Genomic DNA, 14790 nt, shown 5'->3' with positions numbered 1-14790 from the left:
CCCTACAGCAAAAGTACAAAATTTAAGATGCCATTACAACAAAATTTTACTGTTTTCATTTACAACACAAGCCACATGCTGGGCTAGTGATAATTAGCACTTTATTATTTTCACCTGGACGCACAGCTTTTCAACCACCATCTCTGGAAATGCAGTCTTAGCTTTCAGCCACACAAAATTTTACACAAAAGAGTAACAGTTAGCCTTGCTAAATTTAACATTCAAAATACAGTAACATTTTAAAACAAATTATCTCAAATTATTAAATCATCAGAGCAGGTAAGACATTTGCTTCCTCTGCTATCACGTACTAACCAAACTGACTACTTTGAAAGAACAGAAAAGAAAGATCAGCTGTATAAGACTGTGTTGCAAAGCTTTTGCTTACTGATGTCCGGTAAATGATGTGAATCAGTCCTCAGGGACAGCTATGACTTGCTTAAATAGTATGCAGGCAAAGGCAGCCTACAAAGACAGGCTCGCTGTGGTGAAAAGTGACTTTCACGAGGACTCTGTAAGAGGGCTCTGCGCCCAGTGATACGTAACGCAGAAGCCCTCCTGATCTGCTGCCCGTGCTGAATCACAGTGACAGCTCACGTTGTATGTTGTCTTGCGTCTGGCACATGCAGCTTGCCCGCTTCCCAAGACATATCATTCACTTAGCAATTTGCACCAACACTTTCATAAAAATAGACACCGTTGTGCTTTGGTGCTCTAAGTGCTACACAGCAGAAACAAGGCTGATGAAGGAAATGAAAAATAACACACAGATGGTCACGCAACACTCTATGAGAATAAGCAGCAGTCACGGTCAGAATAGGCTTCAAATCTCTTGTAAGGTCTTCAAACTCCTCACCACACCAGGACCAAATGAAACGTCAAACGTCTTACATATGTCAACAAAGCAGCAAAAACTTCTCCAATCATACCAGTAATTCACATGCTCAATTAACACTACAGTCACCTTTTTCTCTCTTTCATTATCAGTTCATAACTGAGACCACGCAGCCCACACTGCAGATCCCTGATGGCACATGTTGATCTAAATACCAGCCGCGGCAGCACCATCTTGCCTTTCAGAAACAGCTGCGACTTCCCACCCTGCCCACTGCCAGCGCTTACTGAACCCTTGTTGAGCTGTACAGCAGTTTTACACCCAAGTTACCACCCTACCTGCCTTTTACCGAGTAAGGGGACGGGTATGGGTCACCTGGGGTCTGACAATCACCGGAGCCTGCACAATGGAGAGGATGCAAGGCAGGGACAGGGAGGAGAGGGTCAGACAGCAGCAGCCTGTGGTAAAAATCATGTTTGCCTACCGTGGAATCAACAGAAGCTGGCAGGAAGAAAGCTGATGGTTTGGGTACCTGAACAAAGAACACTGGGGCATCTAGATGCTTTCAAAAAGAAAACCTCAAAAAACAACTGGAATTATTTGCACCCTGTACCAAGAACAGTGACTTCAAATACCAGTTTCTAACCCTCTTTGAAGTTTGTTGTCCAACTGATGAAACGGTAACATTCCACATCTCTACACCAGTATTTCCTTCTGCCTGTGTAGGTGACATACAGCATCATCTTAATTTCTAAAACTCATTTTCGACTCTAATCTCAAAATTATGATGGGGACTGTTTGGGGTTTTCCCATTGCGAACAACATGGCTCCATTCTAGCATCATGAAATATAATACACAATCTGTTCTAACAGGTAATTCATTCCAAATTTTGCCTTGTAGATGTTCCCTTAAAGGGAAGATATTTTCACACTTGTGACCCTCTATGAATACAATCAGTAAAACAAACATTACGTACTATTGAATAATAAGATGATTAACTAGAAGATGACAGTAAATCTACACACTTGAGTCACTGGTTTTTAAGTGCCAAAATTATCACAAAAGTATAGCAAGAGCATGTAGGAAGCCAGTAGTGTGTGAAGCTCCACTAAAAACTATCTGTGCACTTTGAACTTGCCCATCGGCTTTGCTGTAACTTCTTCAGAGCAAGAAGAAAAGGACGCTTTGTGTTATAGAAATGGAGACCTTGAAAACAGCTCTTTGAAAATGAAGAGATGAAGTAATGAAAATGCTTTATTTGACATCTTCAATTATACTTGAGAAAAAGATAAAAATTGATCACCATTGGACTTCATATATAAGTGTTCAAAAGCATTAAATTTAATGCATCTCTCTTTCCACCCTTGTCATACTGAGACATATTTTAACACCTGTATACGACAGCATAAAAATAGAAATTAACAGATCATGTGGTTCAGGGCTTCCTGGTTTCACAAAACTCAGGGATTTGTAAAAAGAAATTAAGCCCCACAGTGAACAAGGTAAGATGTTTTTCCCCGCATCTTAATCATTTTGGAGCAAGTTAAAATGACCAGATATGGATTTAACTGGCTACAGTCCTGCTAACGATGCAACAGCTGCCAACTATGAAAGCCTCTGTGGACTTGCTGGCAAACATAAGTGCACAACATACTCCACATACATGCTAGATCACTGCAGTAAACTGTCCTTTCAGAGTCAAAATCTCCTAACTCTGAGAAGTAACCAAGCAAAACCGCACCACTGTAATTCACCTTCTGTTTCCACTGCCTTCCTAATTCATCTTTCCACTCAAAGTATTGAGTATCTTTCACCTGCCTCATTCCTGTGGGGTTTCTCTATACAAAAAACATTTACATCCAAGCAGCTATACAAGTTGCTTGTCTTGCCAAGTCTAATTAAGATGCCACTTTAGTTTCACCTCAGTATAAAAGTGCAAAAACAGGATGTATAGAGAACTGTGACAAAACTGCTAAAACAGTTCAGTGTTTCTATCCCCCTCCGTCAATACCTGAAGCTGCAACTGGGCACTGAAACAACTACTACTTCTACTCCAAGAAACAGCAATTAGAGACCTGAAAAGATTTCCTCTTCGCAGTTAAGCAACATTTGAGGTCTTAGGATTGCCCAATCTAAATCTAGGAAAACCACAAATGGATCACTGAATATGAGGAGATAAATGGCATCTAGGAATGAAAAATAATTAACCTTTTGCACATCTGGAATAATTTTACAAAATATTTATTTACAAGCTTTGTTGAAATGCCAGACCAAGAGCAACAATATTAGTGCAATATGACTGACAGCATCACGCTGGGAAGCTTTTACACCATCACCTTTTTTTGAAACTTGGGACAGGAAAATTATCTGCTCACAACCATTTACAGAGGCATACCAAGCTTTTCAAGTTCCCTTTTCCATCACTAATAATATTACTCAAGGATGTACCAAATGGTTATCTCCCACAGCACTTCAAGTAAAGAACCAAGAAAATTAGCGTATTGCTTAAAGAAATGGTTCTATCAGAAGAGCTGCTTTGGGGGAGAAAAGTTAAAAAAGAGAATCCATGTGGCCTCATGTACAATACATCGAATTCCAGCAAGGCTGATGATCCAAAGATCAGTAGCTAGCAGGATTATCATTCTGATGGATACTATACCAATCTTGGACGACAAAACCTCTTCCTTGAACGAAAAGTAAATTTGGAAAGAACTTCGAAAATCTGGGAGGAGGGTTTGGAGGGGGATTAACAAAGGAAGTTATAAAGTGGGGAGGGGAGTGTTTAATAAAGCATATAGATGATCTGACCATTGATTTTATTTTCATTTTTCAGTACGTAAATGATGCATAATCTCTGGAATATGGTTAATAAGGTAGTCTCCTGTGATTTTGCTGGAGCTGAATTGAGTTTTTGCACCATAAAGAATGTAGGAATGTTAAAATGTAATACATTTATTTAAAACTTTTACTGAACAATGAAAAATGTTAACAAAAAAAGGTATCCACACAGAACAGGGGAAAAAAAAAAAAAGAAAATATCTTATTTTCCTTTTTTTTTTTTTTTAATACTACGATTAACAAAACTGATAAAATACAGTCTTGCCAATGAAACACAGACTTTGACATAAAGAAAGCACTGGAGAAATATTTCTACTAAAAAAAAAAAAAAAACAAAATTAAACACACACAACCAACCAACCCTCCAGACTTTACCTCTCAAAAAGCTCTCTGATCCTAATTTATAGGACATTTTACAGAAAGATAGATTCACAGTACTGAAGACCAGAAGGGCCCTTTTAAGTATGATTTCTTGTATCCCACAACTACTTACAGTTGTCTAGTCATGATTCTAACCACAGGCAATTTAGGATGGTCCATTAGATTTAACTTTCCAGAAAGTTTTCAGACTTGATTTAAAGGTATCTTGAGAGAGAGAATTTTTAACTATAGCTAGCATGCTTTAAACACCTGGAGAGGAAAACAACAACAACAAACACCAAAAAAACCACCCCACCAAACCAACTGTTTCTAACTTATTCTTAAAAAATATACCTACTTTATTTATGGCATATCGGCGAATTCGTTATTATTCAATAGTACTGTTGCCAAGAATGACACAATTAAGTTCATAAACTTTATTCAGCTTACGCAGAAACATTTACTAATGCAACAGCTATGTATGCTGTCGTAACAATGGTGCAGAACTGGAACTTTCGTAATTGTGTTACCCTTTAAAAACAAGATGCATGGAATTTCTATTAATAGGACAGAAGTTCATTCAGTCAATAACTTAAAACTTAGTACTTTCAGTAAGATACAAAGAACAGAGGTTCTTAAGTTCAGCAGTCAAATAATTGTAAGATAATAATGACTACCCGAGTCAAAAGATAGCACACTTAATCGTACGCAGAGACCAGTGAATGGGCCAAAACATCCTCTTCACAGTAGCAAAAATTAAAATTGAGCACATCTGACAAGTACATATTCAGCCCCTACTTACACATATTCTGGTTCCACGAATCCTTTTTCTTTAGAAGGTTTTACCTTACTAAAATGATTACCAATAGCTGCTCAGAATCCTTGCACTTCTAATGGCTCATGCACTTAGTATTGTATGTTACACTGTTGCTGTAAATGTGTTTCGATTGTTTTCTATCTAGGGAGGTCAACTCAAATCACAGTCTCACCGCAAACTCACAACAAAACATTTAGAAGTATGAGTTGTCACTCATTGTCAAAGATAAACATGCATGTGCCTGATTTTCAGGGTGCAGCTAGTCTTGCCAAAGTCAAAGGGATAAATAATGACTAAGCTTCAGCACCCATCAGCTGTTTGCTGGTCTAAGCCTTACAGACTGCTAACTCATGGTAAATTATTTTTATTCCAGTATTTGCAGAGAAAAAAGAATCTAACCCAAACAGAACTGACAACTATAAACATAGAGATTTGGTAAGAAATGCCAACAGGAAGCATCCAAATGCCATAAGCAGTATTAAGTGCCCGTGTATCAATGCCAAGATCCAACTGATTGAAACAACTGAGATACCAGTAGCTAAACAGGTATGAACTATCTGCCTTTAATTAATTTTAGAAGAGTTTAGCAACCATAAAGAAATGTTATCCTTTGACAGCTCTTCACCAAGGGAAACTAAGCGGTCATGCAGGCAAACAGCAGAAATGACATGCCCAAAGAGAAACAGCACAGGTTAAACATTTCTTACTCATCCAAGAGTTGGGGTTTGTTTTCTTTTTCAAACACTAGACAAAGAATTCTTCAAACAAAAGCCATTTTCAAAATCAATGCTATTCTGTGGTCCAAATGTCAAATCACTATCACATTTTCAAGTATAATTTTTAATTCAAATAACATTAAAAGTGTTCAAATATAAAGCAACAAGCTCAAATAGAATATGAATAGCACAGCTCAAGCTGTTTCCCTCAAATAATGGAAGGCAAAGCAGGAAGCTTAGCAAAATCTGGTATTTCACAGGCCTACCACATTAATGAACAGGCTTCACAGACAATAACCCACCGCTCTGTATAAAAAACAGCACTGAAAATTTTATAGATCCCATTTTAATGCAAGTTACTACACGGCCTTTTACATTGACATTACTACTGCTCCCCCTCCCCACTTCTCCTAACCTCAGTTTAGTAACAAATCCACAGTCTATGCTTGGACAATGGTTTCAACTATACCACTATTTAAAAAAAAAAAAAAAAAAAAGGCCACGGATGTTCCATAATATTTGATTAAAGAAATTAATCTAAAAGGAACTCTTAATGAGGAAACGCAGGCAGAGAGGGAAATCCTTTGAATACAAAACAAATTCTAGGTAATCCTAACTCCTTCCCCAAAGCACAGGGTGCAGCTACAAAGGTGCGGGTGACACATAATAGTTTATTTAAAACCCTCTCAAAATATGGATAAAATAACCAATACAGAAATATTTGCCAAGATGTCGAGCAGCAATTCCAACAAGGATTGCATTTGTACTGATGATGATCTCAGCTATCGAAGCTGATGCATTCAAGGCGGCACTTAACTAGCTGATGACTGAAACTACACAGAACTGCAGTGATCGCATTAAGAACCTAATGCATCATTTCCCAGAGTATAAGCAGGTGGCAGAATTGCAGAAAAGGAGATGGATTATTTTTCTCTTATGTGAATAATGTAAGAAAACATTCCTCCAAATCTTGAAAGCTGAACATCTCCGTTCAGTAGCAGGAAGATAATTTTCCTAAAGACTGCAATAATATGCCAGAAGGTCACTGGCTTGAGATGCACACAGTAACAGCACACAAGCTTCTGAAAGAACATTTATGTTACCTTTTTAACACTAGCTCAGATACTTGATTTTTACAGCCATGTACACACACACATATATATAAAGCCAACGTGCATTGTACTGCTTAAATCCAAAGCAAAACACAATACATTCTGGGATCAAGTATGCGACCTCTAAGAGTGTTTACACAAAATGGTAATTCCTGCTTTCTTCAGAGGAGTGGACTAGGCTAGCCCGACCTCAACAGGCTTCTGAAGATGAGCTGGGCTGAACAGAATCAGTACTGAGACGCAGCCTCCCAGAAGGGATGGCTCTGCAGAACACATGTACGAACCTTCTGCCCACCAGACCCACTTAACCACTTCAAATAAAGCTCAGTAACTAGAGGAGGAAAAATAACTTTGCTGAGATACTTGTTTTCAAAAGCAAAGAATTTTCACCATTTTTAGGTCTATACCTTCTAATACCAGCTCACTTCCCCCAAGGAACAGCATTCCTCCACACAATTCTCTAGAGCACTGCTCCTCCTCCTCCTCACCACATCTATCTTCAAGGTGCAATGCTGGGAAGTGAAAAACAGCATCAGAAAACCGGAATCAGCAGACATGTCAGCTAAGCCTGACAGAACTTTAAGCCCCAGTCTTGAAAAATTATTCTGTACTTCTCAGCACAAGGATGAAGGGGATTTGCCACAGCACCCCTGCCTACATGGTACCAATCCCTGAATCCTCAAGAGTCTGCATTCTGCACAACTGCATCTTAAAAACAATCTGCATTCCTAAGTAAAACTGTCCTATTGGCAAAACCAAATAGTTCAATAGAGCACTGCCCTCCCCATCATAAAAGACTTACTCTGCTGTTAATCTGAAGGATAATAAATCTCTCATCCAAGGAGCCAGGGGTCTTTTTAATCAAAATAATTCCTTGCGGGTTTGGCTGTGACTCTCTTCCAGATGAGCCCAGCCAAGGACAATGGATACAAAGGGCAATGAGACACCACCCAAATCTCATTCAGCAAGAGGAGAAAATGGCACTTCATATGAAGGGCGACACGTGACAATTGTTTGTATGGCAGACGGTCTTGTGGCAGTGCTTTATATTCACATGCCAGGAACTCTCTGCAGCAGGAAGAGACATCTGCCATGGGCTACCTTGGCAGCTGGAACCCTTGTCAGTCCCCTGTTCCAGAAGGAAAGCATCTCTTCCAGGACATCTAGGGAGAAGCTACAGCCTGTGTCCCTCTCCCCCGCTCTTGCCCAGATGATGGATATGTAGCTAGAGCCGCCTTCTCTTTGTCTGCTTCCTTCTCCCCAAATCAAGCTACCTCTCTTCCAAACCTATAGGTGGAGGACATTGTTAGATCTTTTCAGGCTTGAAGTTCACAACTGGAAGGTTATCCCAGTGACCAAAAGGGACAGACAGTTATTTCCAAGTCTGAAACAAAGTTTAAGGAAACAAAGTTCACAAAATCACATAGCTAGTTCTAGTCTTCCCACCTGTCCCACGAACTTGTGATCTCAGCATACTGCAAGCGAAACGCAGCAACTTCACTGACAACGGCACGGAGACACCGCCGCACCCTAAGCGGCCAGGAAGTCGCAACAGTCCCTACCGTTGTTTGTTTCAGCCACCAACATCTGAATGATCACGAGTTATTGCGGATCCTACAGAAAGGCAGAGGCTAGGCTGATGGATCAGCACATGCCTAATTCTGGACTGACCACAGTCAAAGCCACCATTGTCTACTGCCTTGCCGGACAGACAAGCAGACGTGAGACCAGGAGCGCTGCAGAAGGAAGGGGAGGGCACACAGAGGAACTGAAGAGGAACAGGGAACACACAACAGATCCAGGAATACTGCATCTCAACCACAAAACACAAGGCCATGCAAAACCATTTCATTAGGCTCAATGCACACAAAGCCACTAGCTCTTTGGCTTAGCTTTTCAGATCATGGTAACTCAGCACCATACCTTCAAAAATTCTTTTTCTCTGCTACACTGAAGCAAACATTTTTAAGCTACTATGATGAATCACTTTCTTGTGCTTTCTCCAACAAGGTTTGAGTATGTAACAACACCCTTATGGGTTGGTATTTGTTTAGAACAAAATGTGGCAATCACATTCAAAAACAAGCATCCAGAGTTCATTTCTTTAAAGAAAAAGTTGCAAACAAATCTGCTTCAAATCACTTGGGTATCCACTTCAGAATCTAAAGTTTATTTTTAACTTAGGGCTTTATTCTGGTTTCATATGCAGATCAGTATCCGCTAGGAATCCCAACATACGACTACCAAACTACACGCGTGATAACAAAGCTCTTGCTCCACAGACCCTACAATCTTCATACCTTCAGAATAACTGGGACATTACTCAACTTCTGTTTTGATGAAAGCTAAGCAACCATTTCCCTCTTAGCTGTTTTATGTTTCTCTACATCCAAAAAAAGGTTAAACTTAACTAACAAACAGGCCATACTAAATTTATGTCAATAGCTGAACATCTGTTAAGAGCACTGTTTCTCAAAATGCAACCCACGAAGAGCAGGAAGCTTATATGGTGCTGGCTTGCTTTCATTCACACCTGCTTAATTACATGAAAAACTAGAACACTTGAAGTATTTTTCAAATATCAGTTTCCTTGCAACCAGGAGCTAGAGTCACTACAGAATTGTTTCAAAATCACAAGAGCTGACTTGCACAGCCATCGGCTGGACCATCCCCGATGCACGTGACCACATGAAATGCAACACGGGGTACTCTTCTGTTGAGGCTTTTTCAGTGTTTCTGAAGGTGTTCAACCTCATACAAAATGCTCATGTTTTCCAAGACAGTGAGACACTCAAGTTCAAGACCTTGATCAAAGAATGTTTAACTACGTACACTGAATGATTTTCAATATGATAGACTCAAAAATAATCCCATTGGAATCTAAGTGAAAAGCATCTCCACCACAGCGGTACCTGCACTTTTTCATTCCTCAGTTTGCAGCTATCTGGAAGGGGAGGAGAAGAACATTTGACCCAAAATTCAAAACAAGTTTCACATTGACCAAAACCATATTGTTATTTATATATCAGTTCAGACTATTGAGGTGCTCTACAGAAAAGCATGTGAGAAATGAAAACGCTCTATCTTCAGAACAAGATTTAAATACCATGTTGTTTGTGAGGCTTAGAGCTGCTGAACAGTGGAAAAGAAAATGAACAGTCGCTTATTAACAGAGGATCAACCTCCCTAACGTAACGAATGAGGCTAGGTTCCTACATAGTATCACTTATTGTATTTTTATTAAAGAGCTTAAAAGCAACTTTAACTGTGGAATTTCCTAAGTCTTGTGTACTTTCATTGGCAATCAGCATGTTCTCTTAGAAGCCTGTGCATATATTTAATACAATAATTTAGTAACAGCTTTGTGCAGACCCTTCTGCACAAGACTGCAAGACAGCAGTTTCATTCCGTATGGGACTACTCACCCAAATTAGAACTATGCTAGCATTTAAAGATACAGGATATGGGCTCCCCAACCTTCTCTGGAATAAGATAAATGAAAATATTTTGGCAAGGAAACAGTCCCTCACACGCAGAAGTTTTCTTAGAACCTCCAACAGTTTCTTGTACTGAAGAGCATTGTGTTCAACAACACCAGAGACTCTAACCTTAAAACAAGCTCTGCTTTTTGTTACCAAATAAAATGAAGTTTGTCAATAAGGAGGTTCCCCTCCTGCTTAAAAGCTAGACTTCTGTGCAAACTTTAAGCGTTAACTAGAGACACACTGTAAACTGAAATTCTGGGTAGGAGCTCTTCAGCCATTCCGCAGAGTACAGAAAGATAAAGTGAACAGCATACCTAAAAGCCTGCTGTCCACGCAGTCCCACTTCTTGCTGCATGGTCCCACCCCCTCTAGCACACCTCTGACGAGTCACTGAGCCAATTCGACCCAATAATCTGAAGGAAAATTTATTACTTCCCCCCCAGTTATTTCAGTTTTTTCCTAGAACAACAAACTCAGTCTGCTCACCAAAAGGTCAGACAAGTGCCAGGTCAGCACAAGTATTTAGAGTGTGATGCTTCTGCAGCATGAACTAACACCTTGCTGCTGCCCGACTCACCCAGCAGCAGCCGTCAAAAGACTAAATGTTAAAATTGCCCAATTTCCTTTCAAAAGCAAACGGGTCTTCTCCTCCTCCATTATAAATTAAAACAAAACAAAACCAAGTATGCCAAATGCTTGTTAGTGTTAGCTTCATATGTGCATAGGTGTGCTGTTTTTGGCTGGGATAGAGTTAATTTCTTCATAGCAGCTAGTATGGGGCTATGTTTTGGATTTGTGCTGGAAGCAGTGTTGATAACACAGGGACGGTTTCATTACTGCTGAGCAGGGCTTACACAGAGTCAAGGCCTTTTCTGCCTCTCACCCCACCCCACCAGCGAGGAGGCTGGGGGTGCACAAGGAGTTGGGAGGGGGCACAGCCAGGACAGCTGACCAAAGGGATATCCCACACCGTATGACATCGTGCTCAGCACAGAAAGCTGGGGGAAGAAGAAGGAAGGGGGGACATTCGGAGCGATGGCGTTTTGTCTTCCCAAGTCACTGTTATGCGTGATGGAGCCCTGCTTTCCTGGAGATGGCTGGACACCTGCCTGCCATGGGAAGCAGTGAATTAATTCCTTGGTTTGCTTTGCATGTGCACACAGCTTTTGCTTTACCTATTAAACTGTCTTTATCGCAACCCACGAGTTTTCCCACTTTTACTCTTCCGATTCTCTCCCCCATCGCACTGGGGAGGAGTGAGCGAGCAGCTGTGTGGTGCTTAGTTGCTGACTGGGGTTAAACCACAGTAGTAACACACTTAAAATTAAATGCAATTAGCTGAAATAAGATGAAAAGGTAAGCCAACATGACTAGCTTGTTCTATGGACTCTATCCCTGACCTTTTTCCATTCAAAAAATTAATTCAAATGTATGCTTAACAGTACAGTGCACACATTTCTGATTCCCTTTGTGCATTTAAATACAGCATTGTGACAAATATATTTTCATCTCTCTCTGAGATGTACAGAAAGTTATGTGAAAAGAGAGTTGAATTTCTGAAATGAAGCAGGACCAGTGCAAAAGGCAAGCCAAATTGAAAACCATAAAATTTCTCTTCTCAACCCTCACGTTCACAGAAGTGAAAGTTTCAAGATGCTGTCAAAACATTCACTCCCACCACTTTCTCCCAACCATACGATCAAAGTGACAGTTACTGTGGCACCCTCTGATCTTCTGCCATGAAGTGACCAAATTGGCTCTCGTCATGTTCAAAGCGCTGAAGCCTAATCAGCAATTCCACCCGAAGAGGAGAAATCTCGCCGATTTCTCTAAAGAAACAAACAGACGCCCTGCCTAACACACACTCCGGACCCTCACCCCTACACGCGCTTCCACATACTCTTGGGCGCGTATAAGTTTATTTTCGCAGCACAGACTCCCCCCTGTACCGCCTCCTGGCTCACGCCACCGCGCACACAGCCCGCCGAAGAAGCACCCCGGGGTCACCCGCGGCTCGGCAGCCCCCCCCAGAAACGGGACGCTGTCCAAGCCGAGAACCCCCACCGCGCCCCCCGCCCCCCGCCTGCCCTTGTGCCCCCAAGCCACCGCCGCAGCCCAGCGGCTCCCCCCCGGCCGCGCCCCGCCCGGGTGAAGCCCTCCCGCCCTCAGCTCCCCCTGGGGCCGGCGCTCGGGGGCGGCCCAGGCCCCGCACACCTCCCCGCGCTCGGGGGCTGCCTGAGGGAGCCCCCTCGCTCCCCGCCGGGCGGGCACCCCGCAACGGGGGAGCGGGGAGGAGGGAAAGGGGGCTTCCAAGCAGGGGGCTCTTCTTTCGCCCTTTGTGGGCCGTGGGGGACAGGCTGGGGGTGTGGGGGCAGAGGCGGGGGCTCCCTCTCCCCGCAGCGGAGTCCCGGGGGTTGTCTTCCCTCGCCCGCCCGGCCGCCTCCCCTCTCCCCGGCCGCCGGGCAGCGGGGCTCGCCCGCCGCCGCCCTGCCCGCCCGCTCTCGCACCCACCTTTCTGCGCCCCGGTGCCCCGCAGCAGCAGGAGGAGGAGGAGGAGGCTGAGGCGGAGCAGAGAGCCCGCCTGCCGGGTCCCCGCGGGGAGCGGCCGCCCCGGGCTCACCATGCCCCGCGGCGTGGCCAGCGCGGCCGGCAGTCCGAGGGCATCGCGGGCTGCGGGGCGGCCGGGCCGGGCCGCGTCTCTGCCCTGCGCCCCGCGGCCGCCAGCGGGACGCGCCTGCGAGCCAGCCAGCGCCGCCGCCGCCCCCTGCAACCGGCCCAACCGCTTCCGGGTGCGCGGCGCGGCCCCCGGCGGCCGGGGGGCTGCCCCGCTTCCTGCCGCGCCCGCCCCGCCGCCCAGAGGCAGCCCCGGGGCCGGGGGAGCCGCGGGGTCCCGGCGGCTCTGCCCGCGGGAGGGCCCGGCCCCGGCCGCGCCCGGGGCGCTGCGGGGGTGCGCGGGGAGGGCGGGCGGGCGGCGCCTCCGGGGCGGCCTGCTCGGGGTTAACGGCCCCAAACGGAGCCCCTGGGAGTCAACCCCTAAATTTCCTCCTGATTCCACCTCCGACCTCCTTTACGACTTGCCCAAGAATGTTTCGCTTTTCTCCAAAGTAGAGATTGAGTGAGGCAAAATTGCCTGGACAAACAAAACTCCTTGGAAACACCAGTATTGCTGTTGTTAACAGGAGAGGATAAACTGGCGGCGTAGATCTCCACACAGAAATGCCGATTCAGCTCTACAAACGCAAGGGATTGGCCACCAAGTCCCAAGACATTGCAATTCTAGTTATTGTCATCTAGCTTTTGACATTTGCAGTGTGTAATCAGAGAGGCTTGCTTTCGGAGGCTAAATTCACCCACGGGGAATAAATACTTGTTAAAAAAAAGTAACTTTCAAGTTTTAAAATCACAACAAGAAGGCAAAATAGCACATCTGGAGAGGCTTACGGTAGCTGTTACTGTACCAAATTAGTTCCCCATGGTTGTCAAGAAAGCATATTTTTTGGGGGAAAAGCACCCTAAGCACAGGTAGGATCAAAGAATCACGTTCGTAATGCCATCTTCATCATCACGGAAAGGAGCACCTCATTACATGTCTTTTCAGTGGTAAATTAAATGCACATATTCTTCAGATGCTAATGAAACGTCATCATGTCCATGCTTCCACAGCCGCAGTCCCAGCCTTGCGTCCTCCCGGCAAGGTTGGAGGGACGAGAGGAAGGGTGGGAGCGGCACCCTCCAGGACATCATTTCACGTTTCTTTCAGCTTCAGAATGAAAACCTTCTCAGCCCTCCAGTGACCACACTCACTCTCACCGCAAGGCAGAGGGGATTTGGGACTCCACAGCTTCCAAAGATTGGCCTCTGCCAGTGGTTCATCCTTTCTGCTGTGGAAGGGCTGTTGCAAGTCAACCCCATGTCCCAGTGGTGTCCAGCGCCGGTGGTTCCACTGTAAGAAGTGTCTTAAGGGAGAATCTGTTCTCCATTTCCTCTCCCAAACAGCTCTGTGAAACAGATGCTGCTTCCCTGGCCAGTGGTGTCCAGCGCTGACCACACCAAAATGGCAGGAAGAGCATCTCAGGAGTCAGTCTCACCCCGTCCGCAGAGTTGCCTGAAGAACTATTCAGAGGATGTCTCCTAATTGTTTTAACATTACTGTTCCTTGTTAAGATGCTGAAAACTGAACTACGTCCAAGTCTATGGCTTATTAAGGCTTTTTTTAACAAACAAACACGCAGAGTGTTCTCTCTCCTTCCTTGAGCATATCAACCACACCACTTGTGCCAAATCATGGAAGAAGCCAGAATAGGTTTGGTTGCGCAGACTAAAGAGAGCAAAATTTTGATGCACGCTTTTTACTTGTTTGGCCCACAGTTGTGCCGGAGCTGCCAGGAGGTGGCTTCTCATATATTTAGGGAATGTTAAACATGAGGATTTTAATACATTTCATATTTTTCTCCTTTTGAAACCTTTTTAGCAACACACGAAGAGACCCCAATGAAAGCAAAGTCAATGGAAGGATATCTCAGATGAGGCTGTTTTAAGTCAGCTTGTAAGATGTAATAGTCACCAAGACATCCTGCAACGTGTAATGGAAGATGAATCAAAAGTAATTTATATGCGTTGTCTTCC

General features: G+C 43.9%; 1 protein-coding gene across 1 annotated transcript in view; it reads right to left on the bottom strand.

Moving 5' to 3' along the window:
- DCBLD2 (discoidin, CUB and LCCL domain containing 2) overlaps nucleotides 1–12910 on the bottom strand; it is a 47331-nt gene extending 34421 nt beyond the window's left edge. Inside the window, exon 1 of the mRNA XM_087757115.1 lies at nucleotides 12676–12910. Within this exon, the coding sequence (XP_087613241.1) occupies nucleotides 12676–12787 (112 nt within the window). The 5' untranslated portion in view covers nucleotides 12788–12910. The remainder of the gene's footprint in view (nucleotides 1–12675) is intronic.
- Between the last annotated feature and the right edge of the window lie 1880 nt (nucleotides 12911–14790).

This window comes from Nipponia nippon, unplaced genomic scaffold (assembly GCF_047370975.1).
Source record: "Nipponia nippon isolate SJK-2023a ecotype South Korea unplaced genomic scaffold, ASM4737097v1 scaffold_2, whole genome shotgun sequence".
Classification (NCBI taxonomy): Eukaryota; Metazoa; Chordata; class Aves; order Pelecaniformes; family Threskiornithidae; genus Nipponia; species Nipponia nippon.
The sequence above is the reverse complement of the archived record's forward strand: the minus strand, read 5'-3'. Positions and strand labels throughout refer to the sequence as shown.